We start from the raw sequence: 26364 nt of genomic DNA on the forward strand, positions 1-26364 counted from the left end.
TTGGTGTCTTAACTTTTATTTGAACAGCTTTGAAGTCATACGTTGTTCAAGAACATACCTCTTTTACTTCATACTTTTTTGCTAAATAGCACTAAAAATGTGTATTTTCGTCATCACCATAATTCCCATTACAAAAGAATGTTGTTATCCTTAGGTTTACCCATTTAAATTCAGTTACATTCTCTGTTTCATTTCTGCTGAAGAAAAACATCTATATCCGTATTAAATCTGATTCCTGTTTCTTGGTTAGTGCAGCTTGTGTAAGATTATTGCTTGTGTAAATTCATTTTGTTGCAATTGGAAAGGGGTAACCATAGAAGACTATTATTTCAGGTTTTGTTCTTATGTCTAATCCCTCCTCCATTCTTTCAATTAGAGACTTTCTGTGGCTCTGAGAACAAAGAAAAGATTATTGCTGTAAGTCTGCACACTACATAAGACAGAGGCATTGATTCCAGATACAATTAAGCTCAAATACTTAAATCCAGGTAGAAGAACAAGACAGTATTTTGATATAGAAGAGCTTAAGTTAAACTTCAGGGTGTAATGTCCTATTTTTGACTTAACTTAAAACACTCGTATTTTTCCACAAAAGCCACATTTCAGTATTTTCACCATTGTTCAGAAAACCTGCAAGACTGCAGGCAAGCACACTGCAAAGGTTTTCCTGCCTTGGGGGGCACTTATGTGTGTCCTGTGATCACTCTTTTAATGCTCTAAGAAGCTACAGTCTTCTAGTAAACTACTGGTTTTCTTTGTAGTCTCACAGAAGAACTTTTTTATTTTAAACCTTCCTGAGAAGTAATTTTTTTAACCATTGCAAATCCATTGGATACTTTAAAATAGATGGAGTGAATTTCCTTTCTACAGGAAGCTAAAGAAATCCCAGGAATTTTATTTCCAGTTTAACAGGAGAACTGTGTTTACTGTCATATTTCACTTTCATATAAAAATTGGATATCTGGTCATCAGCTGATCTGTAAATGCAAATACTTATATAAAAATTGACTGAAGTTCAACTTGTTCTATGTCATCATAGAAAACACGAAGTCCAAACTACACAGATTACTCATTTAAATAATTAAAGAATGTGTGAGTAGATTATATTGTTATGTTTGTTATAAGTACGGTATTAGATATTCTGTCACATTTTCATTTCTGTTAAAACATAAGATAATTGGAAAAAGTAAAGTCACAAATCTGGCTAATTTTCAACAAAATGTTCCCATTTTTCTTAGATTCTTGGAGTAAAACTTCAAAAATGGCAGGTTCTTATCATAAATCTCTTTTTGTTCAGTTTAATCAACAGCTGGCAGCTGGTTGAAATAAAATTATTTCTAATTCATTCAGGCTTTATATTTACATTTATTGCAGGTATCGAGGTTTAAATCCTCATTAGACTTATTTGGAATTTAGACCTTAAACAAAACTAAAATTACTAAAATGTAAATTTATTTATTATATTACCATATAGGAAAAAATTATTAGACTTGAGAATTCTTTGGCTTGACCATCTATACATGATTGAAAATGGCTGAGGTTCCTGTATATTATTTGGAGGCTTAGCTCCTCTTTTGAGCATTAGTATCAGGAAACTATAGCAGATCTTACAGAATGTACCTGATACTATAAATAGGTTTTTACTATTGTACATTTGAAAATAGCACATTTGATGTAATTTCGTTCAGCAAGAATGTTACAATGAATCTGGCTTAATTTATTACACCCCTGAATAAGAACCATTACCTAACTGGTCTTTCAAGAATACAAAGCTTTCTGCATTTTATGTATGAGTAATTTACTTGACTGAAGGCTAAAAACTTGCAAATAAGAAATAGTTACAATTTTACAAATATATGGCTATTTTCTGAAATACATCTACACCAGCCAAATCAGTTCCTCTGTTTATTCAAGAAGATGTAATATGAACATTTCTCACAGTATTGATCAGCACAGAGTTAATTTCTGTAGTACTTAAGAGTTGATGACATCTGATTATTCACTTATTTGTTTTTCGGTCTTGAAGAATTCTTGTGTGTGGAGTATAAAAATAAGAATATAACTATGTTATCTAAAATGAGACAATCATGAGCTGGTATGCAGTGTAATTCCTTCCAATAACAAATCTATTTTTCTTGTTTTAAAGTTCAGATGATTACATTTAAGCTGTGGTCTTGTTAGGAGCCTCTGTTGATGACTGGTGTTTCCTACATGCTTATTATCCTTTTTTGAGGAATGGCTTGGTGTGCACAAATTGATTTCAAAATTCAGCTCCCTGGGATATCTTAGAATTGTGGAATTACTACTGCCATCTTTTTTAAAAGTAACTGCTTTGTTTGTTTTGCCACAGTCAAACTGATGCTGGTTTCTCAAAGCACTATGAATGTCATCCTTTCTAATGGTACTGGCCTCACCAGAAAATGCTGTTTCAAAAGAGCTTAGAGTGTAATCCGTACGATGCCTGGAAAAACAACTTGGATTTCTACTGCTGTTCCGATCAGATTCTTCTAAATGGAGGTTGCTAAAAAATCTTAAATCCTTTTGGGACTTTGGCATATCTTTGTTAGAAAGTTTTCTGAAGCTACTTTGAGAACTTTCTGATGCATTTTTAGATGGTATTTGCTTGAGAAATAATCCACTTCCAGATACACACATTTCTGGTTCCACTTGCTTTGCAGGTTGGCTCAGATCTGGGTGACAGCCTGTTGGGTAGTTTCCCTGTTTGGCTGGCGTATCCTTCCAAGTCAGAGGATTGTATACAACATATTCATCAATAGGACACGTGTTTCTTTGCTGCAGTAGCCAACTGTCAATGCATTCCCTATGAAACTTAAAAGATAATAAGGTCAGCTGTTGCATAATATTTCTTCACTAAATATGGACTATCAATTGTTCTTGCGTATATTCACAGAAGCCTCTGATGTTAGGAGTGTAAACCCCCAGGAATGTTGCTAAAGAGCTGTGTTGCTTATGTATACAACGAACAGATTTTAAGTTTTGGGGATTGGCATGCTAAGGAAGGTTAAAATTTTACTGACTGCTGTAAACTGGATATTTAAATCCCATTTTTAAAGGTACTGAAAATATTGAGTTACTTAACTGTAACATAATTACACATATATTCACTGCTATAAGAAATCAGTGCTGACTCTGCTACCCTTCCTTTTCAGCTTAATTCCCCTTTTGATTTAGTTCCATGTAATTTCTGGACCTAAAGGTCATTAACTGCTGAGATTGCAACCAAGATCCTAAAAAGTGGGCAAGTAGTTTGAATTTCTATTACTACTGTCCTGTTGTCAGTGAAGAAATACTGCTGGTCAGGTAAGCTAGCTTGAGTAAAATAAATCTGAAAAGGGCTACGTTCCATGAACACGATGAAGGATACTGGTACAAACTGGCAAAGATAATCTTCACAGGTTGGCTGAGTAATATGGATTTCCAAATTATGAAACTTGCTGCATGATTGCAAAAAGCTCCCCTACTTTCATGCAAACTCAGCTCCTTTTTGCAAAAAGTAAACTGAGACAGATCAAAGCTCCACCGCAAAGTGTTTGAAATTATAAACTGCTCAGAGGTCATAAGTGTGCCTATCAAATACTGGGAAGGTGCTAACTGCCACTGATTAAGAAGCACAGAAAGAATCTGGTTATTTTGGCCTCAGCTGATAAACTAGTAAACCTGAATATGCATTTCAATATCCCAGAGGGTCTAAATCTTTGCAAAATAATGTTTTGTTTTGGTTTGGTTTTTTTAAGTTTGCTGAAGGTAACCTACTCAGAGAGATGCAGCATGTACCAGAATTGCAAGAATATGAAGAGTGAACCGGGCTCCTGAAGAAAAGTACCACAATATTCAGAATTTGTTCTGTAGAGAAGTAAACATCAGTAACAATAGATAACAGTGAAGAGTGTGTGAATGCAACTTTTGTTTCTAGCGTTATTTACGTCGTCTAAGCTCCAAGAATAAGAATGCAGGCTGTAGGAACAATCTGATTCATTACTAGCAGAGAATTATGTGTCAGACCATTTCATTATGCTGCTTCTTGCCATTGATTTGTAAAAATGATTTTAGCTGCCATTTCTAACCATTGTGCTTCCTGTGCCTTAAAGCCGATGTTCAGGCTGAGACTTGCAGTTCAGCAAGGATACAAACTTTCAGACCAGGGACATGAACACTCTTATCAGTGGTGCCTTCAAGGTTCCAATCCACCATGTGCTGGAGAGTGTCGGCATCAGAAAGTCCAATGTGCCACAAGCTCCCAGGCTATGTGAAGATTTGGTTCTCCAAAGTTTAGAACACCTTTTTTTCTCTTACCTTGTGATTACATGGTAGGAGTCTTACATGCTGACTGAGTTGAAAGCTCTTCAGACAAAGTCTACACTGCATACCTGGGGCAAGTAAATTACTGTGTTTGCTAATTAAAATTACGGGTAAAGATTTTACGATGTTCTTTGGTGTACAACTAGTCCTAAAAGAAAAGAAACAAAACCCAGTAAATTTGGAGAAACAGCAACTAAAGCTGAATGCTTCAAGATGTCTTTTGTTCAATAGTACCTTAAATTATTGGGTGGGCTAAACAGTTTATTAAACCAGAGCTACTGTGAAAATCATTCCAGTGATGTTGATCTTACTGTGACAGCCATAAACAGACACACCTCCCAGAAAAATAACCAGTATGTTTAGTCTGAACACTTGTATAATGTAAGCCATTGAATTTTATGCAATAATTTCTACATTAATTTCTCTGAACAGAAGGTAGAAAAGTTTTCACAACCTTCTGAAACCCAAGCTCAGAATTCATAACACAAATACTGTGATATTGTGGTCTTTTGCAAAGCTACGTTATTTTTGAAATTATGTTGGATTGTACCTTGCTCTATCTTGGATTATAGACTCTAAACCTACTCTGGTAGTCTGGTTTGGGTAGTAACTGATATTCTAGTTTTTAATGAGAAGTGATTAATGTTTGAATAAGTATCTCAGTCATTCTTTTCACTAGCTTCTTACTATGAGTTTCTAAACTACATCAAGAGAATTACTTAGTTTCCTAAGTATATTAAATGTTAACTATGTTAATATGTCTTGTTGCTTTATTAGAAGTATTAATTGCTGTATGTTCTTATTCAATATTTTTATTGCCTTTTTTCAGATACTTTTAAAGTAAAACCATTGAAAGAATATTTCATGTTTGCCATAATAGATAGTATGGAAAAAGCATCTTACTTCTCCTGGGGACAGAATATCTCTTCTCTAGAATTATTTTCTGGGTTAGAGCTTTTAAATGTTCCTCTTTGGGCTGATAATTCTGAAAGCTGTTGAAGAGTTCTCCATTTCTTATTTCTCTTCTGTAATGCACAAAAGTAATTCAGACAAATTGATTCAAGATAGAGAGGATAAGCACTTGTGTAAAAGATTAAAAGAGGAACTGAGGACAATTCAACAAATCTGTTTCCTAACTATTTTTGATGTGGCAAATACAATTAACCATCTTAAATTAAATGTCTTATTCAGACTTTCATAAAGTCTGGAACAAAGAATGTCTACTTGAAGTCTTCAACTAGGACTTGGACACCTTCTCTCTCAATCTTGAAATGCTGATATTTCTGGAAATCTAGAGACAAAGTGGCAGCAAAATTGACTTCAAAAACATAAGCATATCCATTAATGTTTTTTATGATAATCGGAATTAACTATTTTTTTCCCCAACTGCTTTGATTCTAAATGGTGAACTAATGATATAAAAGAACCAGCTGTAGAACTACACATACTTTTTCACAGCTCCTTAATTTTGCAGTTTCTGTGCTCTAGTTGTAGGCTTGGACTCTTAGCAAATTTCTTTTGGCACTTACTTGGAAAAAAACAAAACAACACGTGCTGACAGAACTTCCCAAAGCCTGTAATAGTCTCAGGTATGCCTGCTACAGAAGGTGATAGCAATCCTAGATAATACAACTGAGAAGTTAATAAGGTATAGTTAGATTTACTTGGGGAAGATTCTGGCACTGATTCATTATGTCTATGCCCTGGACAAGCAGAGTTCAAAGAACCTCAAAAATCTTCCCATTTTATGTTGGTTACTATGGCCCTTTTTTTGCATCCCATGGTCAACTGCAAGGGCTTATCTACACAAAGAAATGAGAAAGGCAAGTTAAGTAAGATCAAATGGATTTGTATCTGCTGTCCCTGTCAGAGGTGCCATGGTGCAACACATACAGGCAGCTCTCTATGGTGTTATTTTTGTTTATCTCAATGTCTGTCTGTAGCTACTTAGCTTGTAGCTAAAGAAGTCTAATTCAATGCAAGGTCTGCATGATTTGTATAAGGGGAATTGTAATTAATTAATATTGTGTAGCTCAAGGTAGGATACAAAACAGAAAACTTGTTTGGTACCTGTCTAAAAATAAAAACATGTGGAGAATGGCAAAAGCCAGTGAAACATTCATGACATAGATGATACTCAACACACTCAGTGCACCTAAAAGGAAAAACAAAAACATCAACAGAATAGGGAACTAGGCTAAGAAACAGCTAACACCTTATCATAAAGTAGTAGCTAAATCTATTATTTGGAAAAAGACAATCCCAGATAGGTACTACAGAATTGTTTGGAGATGTACTGCATTAAAAGCAAGTTTAAAAAGAAAACACTTTGCTTTGTTTGCCATTAATGTGTATTTGTTTACAACGCAGATACTGTCTACTCTATAGGTGAAATCAAATACTTATAATAAAGACAGAGAAATAAGTGACAAGCTGTAAGGCAGACTCAAGGACATAGCACTTGATTCAAAATTTTGGTTTAATAATACTTACTTGTAGCACTTTCCTACAATTGGAAATACTTTGCAGTTATTACACGGGATTCCAAGGTGCCTATCCAGTCTGGTTTTCTCTGTTGCAGTCACAAGTTGATTAGAGTTTCTAAATTCTTCTAGAATGATCTTTAGAGGTGCAAACTTTTCTCTGCAAAGTGGACACTTCACTACAGAGTCATTTTCCAGTTCATCTTGGTAGTCAGCCCAAATTTTCATACATTTTATGTGAACATTGTTACCACAGCTGTATCTACATAAAATGAATGAGAATTGCTGTAGTATCTCCATAAGCATATAGGAAAAGTAGTCTTCCCTTTTCTTTTCCTCCTTCCCATCCACCCACATTTTAACTTGTAGGATTGCTGAATTTTCCAGATTGGAAAAGGGCTTTAACAACTGCCAGGTATTTTTCCGTGTTTATTGAAGCTAGCTATATTAGCAGATCTTGTAACATTTCTTCTATGATTAGAAACGTACCAAGGCAAAGAACAAATTGTATACTTAACCTGCAGTAAGTGATGGGAAGCATTTTCTTTAATAACTCCTCCTGACAAATGGGACAAACATCCTCTTCATCAATTTCTTTCTGATCAATGCATCTATCGCTCTCCTGGTGTAATGTTTGTGAGAAGAGAGTTTCCTCTGGATTCTGTGTTCGTTCTTGATGCAATCGCTGAAGCACATCCTCAATTTCTCTTTCCAGAAGACCCAATTTAGAAGCATCTAGCAAAAGTAAACAAATTAAAAGTGATTTGGCAGTACTTGCAGTTAGGTCACTTGTAGTAATTCTCCACCTATGAAAGGCAGTAGGTACTCCCTCTGTCAAATCTATGCAGTATGTTTCAGCTCCAAAAAATGTTGTGAATTGTTTCTTACAACTTGCACAGAAACAGTTAGCAATATTGCTCGTGCAAGCTCTTGTCTAAAACGGTGTCCAAGGCAAAAAATGTATCCAAAATGTTTCTTAACTGTGAAGTTTTCCATAATTTTTCTATAGGTTAAATTTGGTTCACTAAACGCATTGATCAAGACAGTGCTTCATCCCAAAAGGCCTTTATAGATATGTTTAAGTCAGAGTAAAAAAACCAAACCGAAACAACCAAACAACCCCCCCAAACACCCCCCCCAAATACACCCCCCCCCCAACCACACTAAAAAACAAAACCAAAAAACACCAACCAAACAAAACAACCTAAAAATGTTTTCTGAATCCCAAAGAATTAAGCTTTGCAGCATCTTTTGAAACATGGAATAACAAATAAGTAAATATTATTTCGTTTGTATAATTAATAGTGCTTGTCAATTTAATATATTTTGCTTCTCATTCAAGAGTCAAGAGGCTAATCTCATAATCAAATGCTGGCATTTCAGTAAAACACTGAAGGGCCTTCCTTGAAGTTTCCTTATTTTTCCAAGGAGAAGGTAATGCAAGGTCAGAAATTCTTTTGCTAACAATCAGCTTTGGCAAATTAATCTATTCTCTGAAACTCTGGGCACAGTTCTGATAGAACATGTCACTTTATTCCACAGCCAGAAACTAGTTACAAATTGTAGTGATTAGATAAAAACAAGCTCACTTTCTACTGAAATTATTTTGCCTATACAAAACTTCAGAAAGTAAACTCTTCTAAAATCTCTTTCAGAGAGAAAAATATTTTTAAAAAAGGTAGGTTCTGACTAGGCACAAGAGGTTTGGGTTCATATGTAAATACTTTTTTAAAAGTAATGAGAATTGTGGCCATTCTTTAAGGTTAGTTTGTATTTAGCTGCTTTCTTACTACTTGGGAAAAGATCTTTAGACTAATGATTTTGTGGGATGTTTATGCTGTTTGTGTTATTTGAGTTCCTTGAGTCCTAGGAAAGGAAACCTAAAAAAACAGTTGAAAATCTGGTCTATAATATCCAGAAATCTTGACTCATGTCAGAAGGTTAAACTGGCTATACAGATGATCCCCTCTTTATTAGAAAGCTTTGTGGTTTTGCTGACAAAAAGCCACAAATGTCAAAATCAGCAAAGGATTAAATTTTAGACAGCTTACTTTCTTCACATGCTCATAAATTTGAGAGGTAATCTCCATGACAGTTTCAGCATTCATGAAGTACTACAGTTATGATGATGTCTAAGTAGAAATGTTGCCCTAAGCTAGAAAAGCCATTGCAGTTACATTAGTTTATGCTGAAGGACTCACTACACAAGTGATAAAAGATAACTGTAGTTCTACTGCTACCTCTTTTTTTTCCTCCCCCCAACCCAAGTGAAGGAGGGAGAGGAAGAACAAGACAGGGAGACAAGGATGTAGAAAAAATTTATCAAAACTCTGAAGGACATTACTTCATGCATTTAAAGTTTATAAGCTCTACATGCAAGCCACAAAAGAGGCTAATACTTACATTCGTGATCTCTTGGTAATCGATACTTTTTCAGCAATATCCTACAATTTATAATCAAAATCTGATATGTTAAAACATCAAATCTTACACAGTCTTACAGAGAAAGTATTGTGTGATTAGATGAGATAAGCTGAGTAATCATACTGTAATAAATTCAGTTTAATAAATTTAAATTAAAAAAAAATAAATCAAGGGTGTAGTCCCACTCCTAGCTCCTACTCCTGTCAGTTCTAGGGCTTGTTTCATTGCTTCAGTGATCTGGTTCTACTCACTAGACTAAAAAACAAACAAAACCAACAACAACCCCCACAAAAAAACTAAACACTGCCCGCCCCCAACGAAATTAAAAACACAACAACTTGCCCAGTCAAAAACAGTATTTTTTTGTTGGTTTAGTGGAATTTGATTCAGCCTATCAAGTGCTTCCCTCTAAGAGGGAAGAGAGAATGCGACAATCACTGTGTCACTGATTTCTGCGTGACACCTCATGTCAGGGCCGTGGGTTGTGGCTCCCTTTGCAGCGCACCAGGGGCTTCGGTGGAAGCTGCGTGGGTTTCTTCTGAAGTCTGAACAGGATCCTGTGCGCGTCCATTTGGCACCGGGTTTATGTTATAGACACACCTTCTCCCTAGCCCCCCGCCTCACCAGCAGAGGTGCGCGCAGAGGCCCGTTCCCGCGCGGAAGGCGGCGCAGGTGCAGGAATGCGGCGCTCCCAGCAGCACCTGCCACAGACAGCGAGAACCGTCCGTCAAAGTCAGACCCAGAGCCCTGGGCTCCGGGCTAGCAGCCGGGCCGCGCCAGCTCGGCCCAGGTCGGGAACGGCCCCGCGGCGTCCCCTCGCACCCGCAGCGGCGGCCCGCGGCGGCCGTCTTCCTGCAGAAGGAAGGCGGTGGGCCCCAGCTCCCGCACGACGCGCATGGTGCCGCGCAGCGCCCGTTCCTGTTGCCGCCTCAGCTCGGCGCTGCCGCCCGCCCGCCGCATGGCTGCGCGCGAGCAGCTCGCGCCCAACGGCCGCAACCGCCGCAGCCGCCTCGCGGGCCGGTCCCCATGGTAACGGCACGGCCGCCATTTCCAGAGGCACCGCCGCGCCGCGCGGACGCCCGCCGGCCCGCCTGCCCGCCTCAGAGGTTCGGTCGCCGGGCACGGCCCCAGCTCCCTCAGGCGGTCCGGTCTCTGCCGCCGCCGCTGTGCCCAGCACAGGCTCCGCGGGCTTCGCGGCTCCGCCCTGCAGCGTGTCGCAGCGTTGGGCTTGTAAAGCCATGAGCGTGCTCGGCGCCTCGCTGGTAGTTTTACTTTCCGTTATCTGTAAGATCTTTTCAGAAAATGAAACGTCGCCTCTTCACCCAGCTTTGTTCTTTTCCCTCGGCACTCCGCCGTTCTGTTTTAACGCACTTTGAAGACACGTTTTATGACGTGCTTTTTCTAAGGCAAGCAGTTCTGGAGACATTTACCAGAGGTGGGCGGGTTTGTGTTTGTGTTGCGGTCGGTAGGGGGAACTGTTGCACTCCCTATAGACAGTAAAAATGCGTTTATTTTCACGTCACGTTAAATATCTATGTCAATTCTTGGAACAATTGACAGTCAGGAAGTTTTTTAATAATATCAAAGTTATTTGTGTGTTTTACTGGAATATACATGGATATAATGAGGTGATGGGCGTCTAACTCCCTTTTATGTTTTTTAAAGGTATAAAAGTCTCTTTGTCCTGTGCTGGGCTTTTCTGAAATGCCTTTTTATTTCAGAAGTGACTAAGCCTTGCTGGAAAGTGACAGAGAAGGGGCAGAGCTCCCAGAAAGGCAGGAGGAGTCGGCAGAGCGGCCCCAGGGCTGCTGGGGGAGCTGAGAGGAGGTTCTGGAAAGGCAGCAGGAGTCTGGGGCCACCTCACAATGGATGGCCACCACCCCCCATGCCAGCTGGTGAAGGAAGAGTGGCGATGGAGAAAGGCTAGTCTAGCTGCAGGACCCTGATTCAGATCAGTGCAGAGGTGAGCAAGAGATTAGACAGAAAGGGGGGTTTTTTGAATGCTAGGTTCACAAAGGAAACACCTGGGGACCCTGGCACCTGGGACAGAAAGAACTGTTGAGTCATGTGGAAGGCACTAACTACATATATAGTGGCATGATGCATCAGCTTGGGTGAGTTGGTCAAAAGTGTGACTTGAGTCAACTCAAGTGGACAAGTCAAACTGGAAGGATTGAAGTAGCAGTTTTTAACTAAGTGGCATGTCAAATAATCCTCAGAGTTTATTCTTTCAACCATTTCATTAGATTCCTGCCAGCAGGCTAAATGGTAGGGAGCTGAAAGAGATCGATAGAAAAAGTCTCTTGGTGCAACATTCTTAAGCAAAGTCCTCAGAGTGCTATTTTTAGCTAAGAGTCGCAGACTTTCTGTAAAATCTAGATGAGCTTGTTCTTTTCCTTGTCTTTACCGCTAGTGTCATCCCTTCTGACTGATGTTTTAGGGAATAAAAATGCTACTTCTTTTTTTTTTTTTTTTCCCACTAGACATAAAATGTCATAGCATTAACACCTATACAGAAATTAATAGTATCTGCTCTGAGGGAAGAGGAATTTTAAGAATAACCAAGACCAGTCCATGGTCTTGTGATTTATGCAATTCTCAGTGCTAGGTTTGACATCATCCATCTTTATCTCTGTAAACTCTTACCAAGTGTCCAGACAGTGGTGGATTATTTCACCCTTATAGGATACAATTTTGAATACTGCTGGAGGCCAATTCTGAATTTAATTTTGAAGTGGAAAGTCAAAGACAATTTTGGTTCCTGCACTTGTGGAAGGTCAAATCTCCATTTTCTCCATTTTCCAGAATTTAAGCTACATGGAAGGGATCTCTGTCCCTCTGTTGTTGCAAATATGCTATTTTAAGTCAAGAAATTTTGGGCCAGAGAGCAGAAAGGTGACTTTTTTATCTTGCTGTTTTATATACTGGTCTGTGCACGTGTTTTGGATGACCTCTCTCTGTTAAACATCATTGAACAAAATATGAACAAGTAGAAGACAGATGTGTAATCTTAAATATTTCCTCTTTCAGGTAAGCATCCTAATTATAAATTTTATGTTTTCTTCATGATGTTCTCCAAGCAGATTGTATCTTCTTTTCCATGTGCTGGCAGCTCTTGAATACAGAGGGTGGAGAATGCCTCTGTCAATGCTCCCTTTTCCCCTTAATCACTTTGAAACTCACAGTGAAGTGTTGACCTTCCCATTTCTGGGAAGAAGGAGGTTTCTGTGCTGACCTCGGACTTAGGTATTTTCTTATATACGCTTTGGTCCTTTTCTATGCATACCTACGTTGTGCTTAAACCTACAAGATTAGCAGGATAAATATTTCTTCCCCTGTTAAGTGTGATGGATGTTCCCTGCCTTGGCTGAGAATTAATGAAATTTATTAATATTTCTAAACTGTGTTTCACAATTGCTTTATCCTGGGAACCTGGGATAAAGACTGCAAAATAGGATCAAAGATTTGGGGAATCAAAAAGAATCATTAGTTTTCTGAAATCTCCTGCAGATCATGAAAATATAAGATGTCTCATGTCAGAGATACTAACTCAGTGGTAAAAACGTAAGGCTTGTAAGATTTAAAAAGTAGGAAGATCTTGTGGGCAAATGATAGACCAGGACTGAAGAGAACCATCCTGGTTCTTTTATGGACTTCCTGAGTGACCTTGAAGAAAATCATGCAGTACTTCAATATTCCATCAGGAGCGTTTCCTTTCTCCCTTGCCTTGTCCATTTAGGTGGCTGCGAGCTCAGGGCTCTCAGTGTATATTAGGCAAGTTCACTCAGTATGCCTTTACAGTGACACAGTGGAGTCCTGATCACTTTGTTTCTGCATTGTGAATAACCATTAAGCAACAAGCATAAGTTTGGGATTTGAATTTTTTCCCTAGAACACTGGCTTCTGTGAGCTCCCGGTACTGAACAGCAGATTCTGTGTAAAGCCACACAGGTACCGATCTCTGGCAGACATCAAATAGCTGCATTCTTTCCACATAATTTCAGAAGCTATAAATATAAGAAAAACCAACAAAGAGCCCAAATCAGAAAAACCTGCTTCCCTTCTTCCTCTCTACCAGAAGTATGAAGCTTGGGTTCTGACAGATACCTGGAACAGAGCACAGCATTGATAAATAGGGGCAGATTTGCAGTGGAACATTGCATGTTCACTCTTGTCAATAATCTTGCTTGGATGTTATTTTAAAAAATATCTTTAAATAATATGGAAATTATATTTGTTCTTGCTTACATTCTTAAATTGATACCATCAGCATGATCTCCAGTGTGACTTACTGATTCCTGGATGATTTAACCATTGTTAATATACCATTATTTAAGATGACTAGGGTTCTGAGAGTGAAACACAAAACTTTGTTATATACTATTGTGTATTAATGTTGGTATAGGGGGGACAAAAAACCCAACAAATTAAAATCTTTTCCATTAAAAGATTTTGAGGCACTACATTTGCTGATGCCTTGCCCAACAACTGCATATTTTGGGTGGTTTTTTCCATTACTTAATGTGAGGATGATGGATTCTATATTTTTTTTCCTTGCAACCATCTCCAGCTGAAATGACTAGAAATGTTCTCTGTTATATCAGTGGGGATACTGAAAAAATTTTTAACTGGTGTCATCAGATTTAAAAAGAGAGCACATGAGAATGAAAAATATTACAAGCAGAGATTCAAGAAACGAAATTCTTCTATCTTGTGTTTGTTGTCACTGGTTTTTGGGTTGTGTTTGTTTTTATTTTTTTTTCAATGATCATACAAAAAAAAGTTGGAGTGATTTTGATTTTTTAACTTTTATGTTGGTGCTGTTTAACTGGTTTTGTAATTATATACTGCAAGGTAAATCCAATAGGTGTTTTACCGATTTAAAACAGTGTGATTATTGTTAAAAGCTTAATATACTAATGCTCCTTGCCATATCTGGCAGGGCAGTGAGGACATTATCCCAACAATAGCCTGCCAATTTTTCGTTAGATACGAGGTTTTTGTGGGGGTCAGTCCATCATCCTACTTTACCACAGTTCATCTAGAAGGCTTTGCAGATAAACAAAACCTCGAAGTGGACTGTTCAGTGGGAAAAGTTGTGTATAATTTTTATACAATACATGACCTTTAAAGGTCTACTTTAGAAGTGGAGCAGAGAAATAATCACTAAGAAAAATTTATTTTGGCACCATGAAGAGAAGCGGTGTTGATACTTGCTGATTACTGGGTCATTTCATGTGATAGGAACCTAAATTTAATGTGTGCTATATAATTCTTCCTCTCCACTTCTACTTCAGTTCAGTTTGTACAAATGACATTGTCTAGCAGGGACTCAGATTTGCAAAAGTACATTTTTAATGACATTACAAAAAGATTAGTACTGACAGGTTTTTATATATATATTTCCTATGTGGAGCCAACTCTTCCAGCCCATTTCCTTCAGTGATATCTGGAGAGGATCTGATAAGCTTTATACTGCTTTTCAGAGGTCAAAGGGCATTGTCTTCCCCTTCACTCCAGCTGCCAACAACAAAGTCAGACATATGTTATCACCATCACACAGGAAGCTGTGAGCCTGCTTGTGCTCCACAAAGTACAAATACAGGAAGAGCGTCAGGTTAGTTAAAAGCTGAGGGAGCTCTGCTAAGGTAGTATATAGCTAATAATACTATAACCCAATAATAGTATTCTATATGCTGTGTATGTTTCAGTGTCAGGGAAGGGTGGTTCTTTATTGTTGATTGGTTCATATTACTGTAGCCTAAGTACAAGTATCCATGTAAACCCTTTTACAGGTGGTATCATCTCCTGAGGTGGGGCTGCATAATGTTAAAAGAATAATTAGTTATCCAGTAAAGAGCAAAGCTGTAGTGGGATTAAGTAAAAATGAATTGAACATGAAGTTCATTTGACCAGATACAATTTCAAACTGCCAGTTAACAAAGAGGATGTGAGTTGCCTTAAATTTCTTCTAGATTCCCTCATTTTAACATACAGTATGCTGTATATCAAGATTTAAATGATGTACAATACATTAGCAAGCTGACACAGTGAAATGCTGTGGGTCATGACCTCTTAGTTTGGTAAAAGTGGGCTTTCCACTTCTCTATACTTTTGGAATGTGAAATCAGCTTAATAGGAACTTTATGTTTTCAGCACTGATAGCCCGTATTTTGGGACCATGTTCATTAGTGCTAAATTTGGATCTATTTGCAGCTTGTCTTTGCTTCCGGTACATTGTTTACTGCTGCAGGAAAGTCTTCCCAATACATTACACTAGTTCCTATCCTCTGGCTTTTGCCTAGCATGGGACAAATCAGGCCAGGCACACTGAGTTCCATCTCCTGCCTCTAAGGACCAGTTGAAACTCTACTACAATTTAGTGCTACTACCTGTAAGTTCTGGGTCATACCATAAATAACACATGCAGATATCTGTAGGAATAGGGGACTGCAGAAGTAGAGTTAAGCCCATTCCTTGCCTGTGTCTTCAGGGAAGTGAGCAATGGAGTCTTTGTTCTAGTGACAGTGGCAGTGAGTGCAGCACTGCATCAGTTAACTGTCTTTGTCCCTTCTCTACTTGTTGTATTTTTGTTTTCACACCTTCAGTGGCTGTGCCAAGAGCTTAATATACTTTTTAAAGGGCCTCAAAAGGGTTTGCTTCCTCTGTCAGGATCACTAGATTACTTTCAATGTGAAACCAGCACTTGAGCTTTAGCCATCCAGAAGTACAGACCCGGCATACAGTGCTCGTGTCCTACCACTTTGGAGTGTTGTGTGGTTGGAAAAAGTAACCAGATATGAAAGTCTTGTGAACATGTGTGACAGATGAGTAAATAAGGACCATGTAATGACTTAAACCCACACTTCTGAGTTCCTAGTCTCGGCCTGTATGTCTGACAGGGGACACCAAGAACTAGAAATGGTGGGTTCACAGCAGCTGAAGCTCAGAGACCATGGTAAAGCTTTTCATCTAATCCAAGGGATGGCACCAGTTGGGGTCAGAGATTGTGCCTAAAGACTGCTCACATTAAGCACTATTTTAGGTCACTCCCCTGAGATGGAGAATAAGGGTAGCAATTATACTTGAGCTTTCAGTCAGGGCCTATGAGGAGCAGTCCCTCATGGCAAGTAACTGTTACTACTCTTTTGTGTAGAGTTGCTACTGTAAGTATATGAACAGCTGGCCTCTGCTCGCCATCCTGCTATGTTGACCCTGCCAGCCTCTTCCGTTTTACTTGTGAGTGAAAGTGCTTGAACAATTTCATATGATCTTATATTATGGTCTGTATTATTACTGCAGACTTCATTTGTGCATGTGTAAATGTTTTTACAATACCTCAGAAAAGTTCGTCAGGATTTTGCTGTGGGGATAGAAAAGGGAGAAGTGAATTATTAACAGTAAAACATTATCTACCAACTGGAAAAGAGATGTGTGACCACATGACATGACAGAGCTCATGCTTGTGTAGAGAGAATGAGGGGATATGTACCTGTAGTAGTGACAAGCAGTGCTAAAGGTAGTAACAAGGGCAAGTAACAGAATGGGAGATTTAATGAAAAATAAAATGAGAGGGTTTTAGCCATGTGTGGCCACATCATTACAGATCTTCTTTGAGCTTGGCTAAAATCCTTTCCTTGATTTCAGACAGAGATGTTCATCGCTACGACAATCCGTAAGTCATACTTGAAATCGCTTCTTCTTGTTAGCTAAAATCCAAACGCAGAAAAAGCTATGCTCACTGGCAGGTTAAAACATAAAATATGTCAGTGAGGAAATGCCCAGAATTAGACATAAGGTGAAACTAAAGAAAGAAGGGGTGAGGCTGAGGGAGACCTTTTATTCAGCTGGCATTTAAACTGCTTGTTCAGAGCAGATGGCCCACTCAGAGAAGAGGTGCTTGGAGGGAGTATACTAGTGGTTCTACAGGAAATATAAGTGGTATTATTTTAATTCTGCAATCTTTGAAATTTTTGATCAGCAAAAAATAATTCCATCTAAATTATTTTATTCCAGTCTCACTATCTTTCTAGAAGGAATTTAGTTTCGATGGAAGCTGCTTCGAAACTGCACAGTATCACATTGTGAAACTGTGCTTGTGTTCTGATCATTTCTCACAAGAGGGTGTTGGAGTTCTTTGCAAGTTAAAAAAGCTGATGTTCTGCTTCAACTATGGGAGGGTGGTTTTGTTTGATGGTGGTGGGTTTTGGCTTGTTTGTTTTGCTTTTGTTTTTTCTGAGGATAAAAGAAGTTGTTTTCATTATGGGCTTATTGTTGGATTGTACTGTTTTTAAATAACAGACTATAAAATCATTGAAAAGCTTAAGTCAAAACAACAGGCAGCTAGTAAGAAAACAACTATTTCTTACTGCTTTTTTATTTTGTGCTTCAATGGCACATACATAATTGTAAAGGTTGTGATATAAAAAGCATTCTTGGGCATGGTCATACTGTTAAGCAGTGAAATTCATAGGAGCTGGGAGGAAATCTCCGTGAGAAATGTATTTTCTTTGGGGAACCATCCCAAGGTGAATCCAAGTCATCAGCTAACCAGGCTAAACTAAATGAAATAATGGTGCTTTGTCTGCCTGAGACACTCTCCCTGTTTATGCAGGCATTTGTAGGGTGCCAACATCTTGTTAGAGGCTCTCCTCATGTTTTGTGGTAGAGTGACAAGTATCATTGCCCTGTTTCAGAATCCTCACTGTGAACAGAGAGCTCTAGGTCCATTTTTTTTTTTTTTTTTTTTTCTGGATGATCTCTGAAGAATCTGGCAGGTTAGAGGATTCTATACATCCATGGCTCATTCGTTCATTTCTAGGCATACAGATCCTGGAGGAGGAGTGCGTTCTTGGAAATGCTTGGGAAAAAGCATAGACTGTTATGAAAATGGCTGCGTCTCCACTTCTCATAATGAAATAGGGTGATGCGACTGAGGAGTTGGTGTATTTTACATTTGGTGAATATAAAAGATTTTGAAAGGTTTATTCCTAGCTTTAGAGAATAAAAGATATGTCTTAGATGGTAAATGACTACAAAGACTGTTTCGATCCGTAGCGATTATTATGATGCAAGAAATAATAATGCAGAAATCCTGTTTCTGTCTGTGGGGAAATCTAAACCTCCTTGTTCTTTCTAATTCTAGGAAGAACTTAGTCATTTATCTTTGAAGTATTTGTTTGTATGCCCTTAATTCTTAGAAAAACTCTTTTGCTTGTATCTGCATTAGCCATGTTCTGTGTTTGTCGTGTTGTATAGTTTGTATTAACTGCCTGTAAGCATCAGGAGGGTTGGACCTTTCTCCAGAAAATCTCACCATACAGCAATAAACTGATTTCATATCTTACACATCTGGCAGCAACTCAAGATTTTTAAAACATCGGCAATGCTCTTCGAAGATCTCTGTACACAACTGAGTGGTTTTGCAGGGCTGTGGCAGTGGCTTTTTCATTTTATGCTTTTATGTTTCTGGTCTCTGAGAATATTTGTTACATGGGTTTTCTTCGAATTAAAGTTGTAGAATAAAAAAAAATGCAGTATTTTTAGGAAAGAGACGGTTTTCAATGTAACAGCACATAGACTTTGAGAAATACTATTTTAATGAATGCAAAGTCAGGAAGAGTAATTTTTAAACATTGTTAAAACATATAAAAACAGATAATCAGAAGACTATAGACATCCCTTGTGAGGAACAGCATTATGGAGGCTCCTTTTTTATTCCTGGAAAGGAACACAGCTTTTTCCTTTCAGCTTTGTTTAGTTTACTTTGATATTCTGTTGAAAATCTCAACCAAAAAAGGAAAAAAAAGAGGAAAAAAAATGGGAAAAAGAAAAGAAAAAATCTCTTGGGCATTGCACTACTGAAACAAATAGCTTACACATAAGTGGGTTTTGTCTAAGAATTATTGAAGGATTAAAAAGAGATTATATCCTCACCCTTTTCGCTGTTGTTATTGAGTACAGCTGAGTTCACAAATCAAATGTAGGGCATCATAAAAAATTGCTAAAATGTAAGCTACATTTTGCTTTGTCTTTACTCTTGGGAACTTTGAACAAAGGTCAATACAAGTTTCATTACCCCTTCTATTTGCATTTTCCCACACTTTTCTTTTTCCCACACTTGAATGTACCTATATAGTGCTTGCTTATGACCATCATAGTGTTTTATATTTAAAATGTGTCACATATTTTCAAACCCAAATATGATGCAAAGTGAGGAGTCTGTGTCTCTTTTCTCTTGTTTTCAAGTCAGAATTACGTTTTCTTACATTTGCAATTGATTCTCCACTGAAGAAGTGATTCTTCAGTGGAGAATCAGTTGTTTCTTCAGTGGAAGAAACATTTTCTTCAGCACTACTTTCTTTTGGCCGAGATTTCAAAATGTGAGGTTAGGCACTGTCTGTCTACTGTGAATTGTAGACAGCAACACCATTTACTTCCTCCTAGCTTGTTATTTGTTCTGATCTTCATCCACAACTGAAAGATGTGATGATGAGGAAAACCTTATTATTTTGGCGAGGTTTACTATTTCTAAGAACAAGACACATAGAGACAAAAGAATTTTTTTTTTACTTGTTTTTTTTGAAACATCAGGTAGAGTCTTTGGATCTTACACTTCACTAAGTAAGAAATTCCTAGTTCTTTGTTATATGTGTTAAAGTTTCAAATTTATACAGGTTTTAAAACCAGCTGGTAGTAGAGAAGGTTCTCGTAGGTCACAGTCTTCCCATCATAAACTCTTTGCAATGTTCTTCAGCTGTTCAAATAATCATACCTCTGCTTCTTTTCTTCCTGCTGTGAATTAGCACATAAGCCCAAACAAATAGGTGTCGTACTGCATTACCAAACAGAATAGCATTTGGTTTAGAAGACCCTTCTACTGATGTTGTTAGTTTTACTTTACGATACCAAGTCTTAAAGATCTTACAAGAATGAAAGTTAACAAGGAAACTTGCTATATTTGTATATATTTTAAGACAAACATATATTTGACCAATATAATTATTTCTCTATTGACCCTGCTTTGAGCAGTAGGGTAACCTACACAACTGTAAGTCCCTTCCAGTCTGAATGACTTTATTATCCTGTGTTGGAGACAGTTACTCTATGATGTGAATAATCTGTTGATCCTAGACAGGTAAGTTGAACAAAAAAAACCACATGGGCCCAGCAGCTGTTGCTCTTATTATGTAGTTATTGTTTTCATGTTGCCTTTTGGTGGTCTGTATACAGGCAGAACTCCTCTTGCATAATGGAATCCTGTTAATCTCAGGTGAAATTTGTGTACAATCTGAGCAGTGAATCAAATAGAGGGATAATGGCACCATGAAGGGTTCAGTTCTGGAATACCGAAATCCAATGAATTTGCATTGCCACTGAAGCAATGTTATCCCATGATCTTGAGTAGCCTGTGGTAAGAACAATCCAAACTGGTTTGGAATATAATATTAATACCACATATAATATGAATAGCACAGACTATACTGTGTATTTGAGAAAGCCCATTTACAAACTGCACAGATAAAGACTTGGTTTTTCTGAGATGTACAGAACTAGCAGCTAACTCAATTTCTAGCTAAACTTATTTTTGACCCATTGTAAATAATGGGTATTCTCTCAAACAAGACATAAGACAAAACACAGGAAGTTTTGTTGTATCCTGTTCTGTTAAATAAACTTATTTCTTCATTTTCAGCACAGCTAAGATGCCATTATAATGCCTATAATACTTTTCCTAAATAAAAATACATTCAGAAGGAAGGGTGAAAATAATCTCTGTAATATATTTTAATTCTAAAATGAATAAAGAAAAAACAGCAAGCAAAGCTCATTATGGTTAGTCTAAAGCTTTTTAGATTACTGTTCTTCAGACATCAAAAAGTAGTGAAAAAACAGGTTAATTTTCTCTGTGAAAAATGGCGTGGAAATTGGATACTTCAGAAATTTTAGGGGTGCAAAAGAAATCAGTTGAGACTTCTCTGCCAAAAGTTCAGTATTAATGGTAATAAAAAATAATATTTTCTGAAGAAGAGCACTTGAGAAAAATTTTCTGACCAGCTTCAGTTCCAGTTATTTTATTTGATAATACCTGTACTACTGCAAAATGGTTCTCTTGGTAAAGAACAGGACATTCAAGTGCAGTTTGTCTGCTGGCATTTATTAGCTGTGGGAAGGTTACCTTTCCAGTGGCATGAAGGTTGTAAGCCTTGTGGTTTCTATAATTAGGTGTACCTTCACTTGCTCTTTTTTGAAGTAGTTATACAAGTTTTATCTCCACTATTCTGTTCCCATGGGAAGTTTTGTTTATCAGCCTCATCAGATGCCTTGTTATGAAATCCCATACCCAACTCTTCACTAAGTTAGCTGATTATTTTGTATCAAATATCACCATCTGTTCTTATTATCTGACAAAAATACAGATGATCAGCATTGGTGTGAGTTTAAAGTTCAGATGTTAGATACACTGAAATAAACCATATCTTCCTTCCTACCATAGAATTTGAATGAGAAAAGGATTAGAGGTGCTGCTTCGTGTAGTTTGTTCCTGTTTCATTGCAGAGACATAGCCTCAGAATGTGTGAAGCAAATGTCTTTCTTCTGAATGCAGACAGACTTGAGTGCTGTGATTATTTATATTTGATCTATAGACTAGTTTGCTTTCTGCAAATATTCGGTATATGGAATCTGTCGGGCATAGCAATAATGGAGTTAAAATCTGGGAGAGGAGCCTGTGGTGCTGCTGAGATTCACTCTTAGTAGCAGCTGAGCTTTGTGTGGTGCCATAAATCAGGTAGCCATAAAAAGAAAAATCGTTACTCGATTCAGAAGGAAGTGGAATATGATAAACTCCTGTTTACAGCCTGAGTGACTTCCTTTCAAGCCCTTCTCCTTTAGGAAACAGAAAAATCACCCTAAGCTATTTGACAAATTAATGTCTACTGGATATGTTCAATACGTATTCATTCATGTTGTGATAGAGCGTAGGCACTTTAATTGGGGACTATGGGGCTCATGATGCTGGGCACTGTCCAAATGCATGTGAAAAGCCTGGGCATAGCTTATGCCATGCCGGGGAGCACACACTACATGTGTCTGGCTCTGCATTAGAAAGTTCATGATCTACATGCAAGAGAGTTGAAAACAGACAGATAGGAACTGATGAGAAATTAACTAAGTGGTCAAAATGACAGATCAAAAAACCCTGTAGAAGTCAATATATGGAAGCTTGCTCTTGAACCTTAGTACCTTTTATCCCATTTTCCCAGGAACAGAAAACAGAAAACTGTTAAGCTTCAGCATTTCAATAAAACAAAAACTTCCTTTAAAATCCAGTCACTTAAACAGTTTCTCATGGCCAGCTATCAATAAGCTACATGACTTGATGTGATTTCTTACCAGTTTAGTGTTCTCTGTTCAACTACAGCATGAGGGAATATGAAGAAATGAGCAGAGTTTTTCTTGAGTTTGCTGCTTAGCCTTCAAATCGTGAAGTCGGATCTCTGCCTGATAGTATGAAAGGATGTGAGAAATGTTCAGTGTTTTAATCTATTTACTGTCTACAGAGAATACAGTTTTTCAGTCCACCCGAACTGCTATGCCTGCCTCTGTAAATTATGTGATTCTGACTAAAATAAACACATCAAATTTTCCTTTATTAGTAGTGCTCAATGTTGGATGTGATCATAAAAGATGTCTTCATTTGTAGCTTGGATTTTAGAAATCCCCATAGACCAATTGAGGAACTGTAAAGAGACCAACTCAAAATGTCCTGGGAGAATTTCCAAAAAAAGCAAAACAGCAAGAAATAGACATAAAAATAACATCTTTAATTTTCTCTGCCCTGAATTCTTAGAACACAACTACTGTTTCAACTTGCTTGCAAAATCACATTACTTTGATGTTTTGCAGCTACTGTAGGCTGAGAAATATTTAAGGCTGTAGTTACTGATTTTCTCTGTTCATGCCTCTTCAGCCTGTCCGCCTAGCCTGGCAGTATTGAAGAAGAGACTAGACAATGTCCTCAGACACATGGTGTGAACTGTGGGGTTGTCCTGTGCAGGGACAGGAGTTGGACTTGATGATCCTTGTAGGTCCCTTCCAACTCGGGACATTCTATGATTCTGTAACTCTTAATATTGAGGACCTCTGTCGACCTTATGTAGAGAACAGGCCTGACAACTGAGAAAAGAAATACCTTCAGAGAGCTGTAGTCTCTGCTCTCTTTCTTTTCCCTCCAGTTCTGAAGAGCACTGTGACCTGTGCAGATTGGACTGGACGGGGCTTGGTGGTTGTCCCTCTGGTGCTGCCATAACTTTTGCTCTTGTCTGGTCACAGATCAAGGTAGCATGAGATACCCAGTATAGTAAAATAAGTAGGTCCTATAGCTCCTTTCTTTACCAGATAGAGTTAATTCACTTTTACTGATGGAAATGTGGGTCTGTGGTGGAATTTTGCTAGGTCACTCTTATGATTCTGTGGTCCTGGTGATTTTTTTTATTATTATTCAGAAAGTTAGGATTTAATATCGGACTTCAAAACTTCCTAATGTTCCACCTGTTAAAAATAAGTCATTCTGTTTCATTTAGTGGGACTGTTTTTGTTATTTACAGCTTGGTGTGCACTTATGTGATTTACTGAAGACTAGACAATGTATTTTAGAATATTGCCTAATGCATCTTTATTGTAATGTTGTTGCAGGTGAATATATGTGGATAGAGAATAGGGAATTACAGATGCCTGTAATGAGTATTTAGAAGATTAACCTTACTAAAATTATTTTCCTTGACTGTGTGTGATATTCTTATGCTATTGCCCACTCCCTTCCAAAAGGATTGTCACAGTGCTGCTTATCTTGTTTTTGGCTTTGCTGGTCATTCTTCTTGTGTAGTAAGGAGGTGGTTCTCTTTATCTTGTTGGAGAACTTTGCTTACTTGAATGCTACATGTGTTCACTGAGCTGTCTTTGCCTATTTAGTGATCCGGTTGATCACACACTTGTATAAAATTTTTGTACATTATGTCCAGTTACACCATCACAGTATTAGAAAATTCTTAGAATCTGTTGTTAGTTACACTATTTTAGTATACTGATATTTGGGTCCAAGGCAAGTGAATATTAATTATATCCTGGTTAGCAGAGTTACGATTTATGGATGTTAAAAGGCCTCTATTTTGCCTACAGTGCAAATTTAAGTGAAGATCAATAACCATTTCTGATAAGATAGAAAACTTGCTGCAAGTTTAAAATAAATTATATAACAGATGAGAGCCATATTAATAAATTATTATTAGGTTCAGTTTAATCTCTCTCCTGGAAACATGAAGTAAATAGTATTACAGACTAATTTTTTTAGGTTTGTCCCCTCACTAGTATTCATTTTTTTTATAAGACGACTGTGATGCCTGGCGTAATACACAATGCAAAACTGGAATCTGGGATACAGTCATGGGAGACACTTCAGAAGTTCTTTTCAGACTAACTATTCATATGACCAAGCCCTGCAACCATTTAGACGAAGGTACTTGAATCTCATCCAGTGAAAGGCAAATCTAGATGTTGCTCCCATCTGTCTGTGGCACATTTTCCTTCCCTTCCTTCCCTTCCTTCCCTTCCTTCCCTTCCTTCCCTTCCTTCCCTTCCTTCCCTTCCTTCCCATTTTTCTGGAGGAAACATCACACTCTTGCACCAGCACTTGATTCTCTCAGTGACTGTCTTCTCCCCCCAGCAACTACAGCTGGTGGCAACTGTTTGTGTTAAGCTACAGCAGACACAAGAGGAGGCTTTTGACTTTTGGAAGTGCTTTCATTGCTCAAGCAGCTGTTCCTGATGTTCCCTGAGGAAGAGTCAGAAATCTGGATGAAAGCCAGTTGCACCACATGAATGTGGGTGTCTTTCACATAAAGTTATTGCATTATACTTTCTAAGAGGTTCAAGGAACTTTTAAAGCTGATTTAAGAAAAGGCTATTGATTGTCACACATGAACATAAAGTAATTTTTAAGCTGCTATTTTTTTCATCGGTTCTGCATGTGCACCTTTTTTAAACTATTTTTTGACACAACTGCAAAACCATTAAGTTCTAAACAGATGTTTTTCATTAATCCTTTTCTTCATAATGCCACATTTAAATTATAATACTAGATATAGAAATCTGTAATATGCTGATTGCTAGCAGTTTTTCATTCTAATGTTTTATCATTAGACCACTAACAGGAAGAGCCGTCCACAAAGGGAATGCAAGTGTCATAAGAATATGCCAATATTCTAGAATAATAAGAAAAAAAAGAAAATTCAAACATCCACTTGTTATTCTTGTTCAAGAGCTACTACAGCAGCTTAGAAGCTGCCTCGCAATCAGGCAAACAATAATTCAGCTAGTTGATTGGTGAGAAGTATGGTGGAACTCTTTTCCACTGGCTTGTATGAATTTTCCTCAAAGCTAGCTCATTCTACAAGGCGGGCAAATTATTTTTGTTTGGTTTTGTTTGTTTGTGTGTGTTTTTTTGCTTGTGTGGGGTTTTTATGGAATAAATAACATACTTCCATGCTTTAAGATTGTTGTTTATAATGGCCACTAGATCTTAAGCACAATTAGGTTTTGTAGCTAGCATGTTTATCTCCAGTGGACACAAGCAAATGTAGTATCTGTGCTGCTGGAAAGCCACTTGTGCCTGTCAGCACATCTGTCCAGACAGAACAGAAATGTTGATAGCACACTTGCCTGCTCTTGTGTTCTCCCTAGGTTCACGCCTTTTTCTCTGTTGGTCCTCAGCATATGGAAGTAGAAATTTTGAAGATGGCTGAATAGGTAATACAAGGTTTTTCAATGCACATCCTGCGTAGTCTCAGACATTTTCTATTTGAAAGTAGAGTGATTTATCTTGGTTAGTGATTCAAAATGATTTAAAAAAAAAAAACAAAACAAAAACCACCACCTAACTTACTATAGTATGCTTTTGCATGAAAAGAGAGTGTAATGCAGAGGAAACAACAGCAGCAGCAGACCAACTTGTGTTGAATTGCATTATAAATCTGGGGGGAAAGGGTGCTTATACATGGGCTTGTGCAGTGACCTGTACATGCAGTAAGTTGATTTTCTGTCACCTTCTTCCCAAACTCGTTTGCTGTTACTGGCTTAG

General features: G+C 37.8%; 1 protein-coding gene and 1 long non-coding RNA gene across 3 annotated transcripts in view; one reads left to right on the forward strand and one right to left on the reverse strand.

The window, feature by feature from the left end:
* Positions 1 to 1892: 1892 nt before the first annotated feature.
* ZSWIM2 (zinc finger SWIM-type containing 2) lies at positions 1893 to 10267 on the reverse strand. Its single transcript, XM_065068922.1, has 9 exons — positions 10050 to 10267; positions 9852 to 9928; positions 9207 to 9247; positions 7322 to 7538; positions 6814 to 7065; positions 6391 to 6475; positions 5224 to 5345; positions 4315 to 4468; positions 1893 to 2829 (listed from the first exon to the last, which is right to left on the reverse strand). Exons 1-9 carry the CDS (start codon positions 10185 to 10187, stop codon positions 2086 to 2088), a joined length of 1830 nt encoding a protein of 609 aa, XP_064924994.1. The 5' UTR covers positions 10188 to 10267; the 3' UTR covers positions 1893 to 2085.
* Positions 10268 to 10523: 256 nt separating this feature from the next.
* LOC110360016 (uncharacterized) overlaps positions 10524 to 26364 on the forward strand; it is a 128223-nt gene continuing 112382 nt past the window's right edge. Inside the window, exon 1 of one of the 2 annotated variants that reach the window (XR_010473702.1) lies at positions 10524 to 10662. This is a non-coding gene — a long non-coding RNA (uncharacterized LOC110360016). Of the gene's footprint in view, positions 10663 to 10686; positions 26034 to 26364 lie in introns of those variants that run through there. The other variant, XR_010473698.1, reaches the window with a different exon arrangement.

Source organism: Columba livia, chromosome 7 (genome assembly GCF_036013475.1).
Source record: "Columba livia isolate bColLiv1 breed racing homer chromosome 7, bColLiv1.pat.W.v2, whole genome shotgun sequence".
Classification (NCBI taxonomy): Eukaryota; Metazoa; Chordata; class Aves; order Columbiformes; family Columbidae; genus Columba; species Columba livia.

Bases quoted from the DNA above. Each gene is read 5' to 3' on its own strand.
- ZSWIM2 (XM_065068922.1), bottom strand. From the start codon at position 10,187: ATGCGGCGGGCGGGCGGCAGCGCCGAGCTGAGGCGGCAACAGGAACGG. The intron at 7,539-9,206 runs GTAAGTATTAGC...TACTTTTGCTAG, and splicing joins ATTACCAAGAGATCACGAAT to ATGCTTCTAAATTGGGTCTT. The intron at 2,830-4,314 runs GTAAGAGAAAAA...TTATCTTTTAAG, and splicing joins TCCTACCATGTAATCACAAG to TTTCATAGGGAATGCATTGA.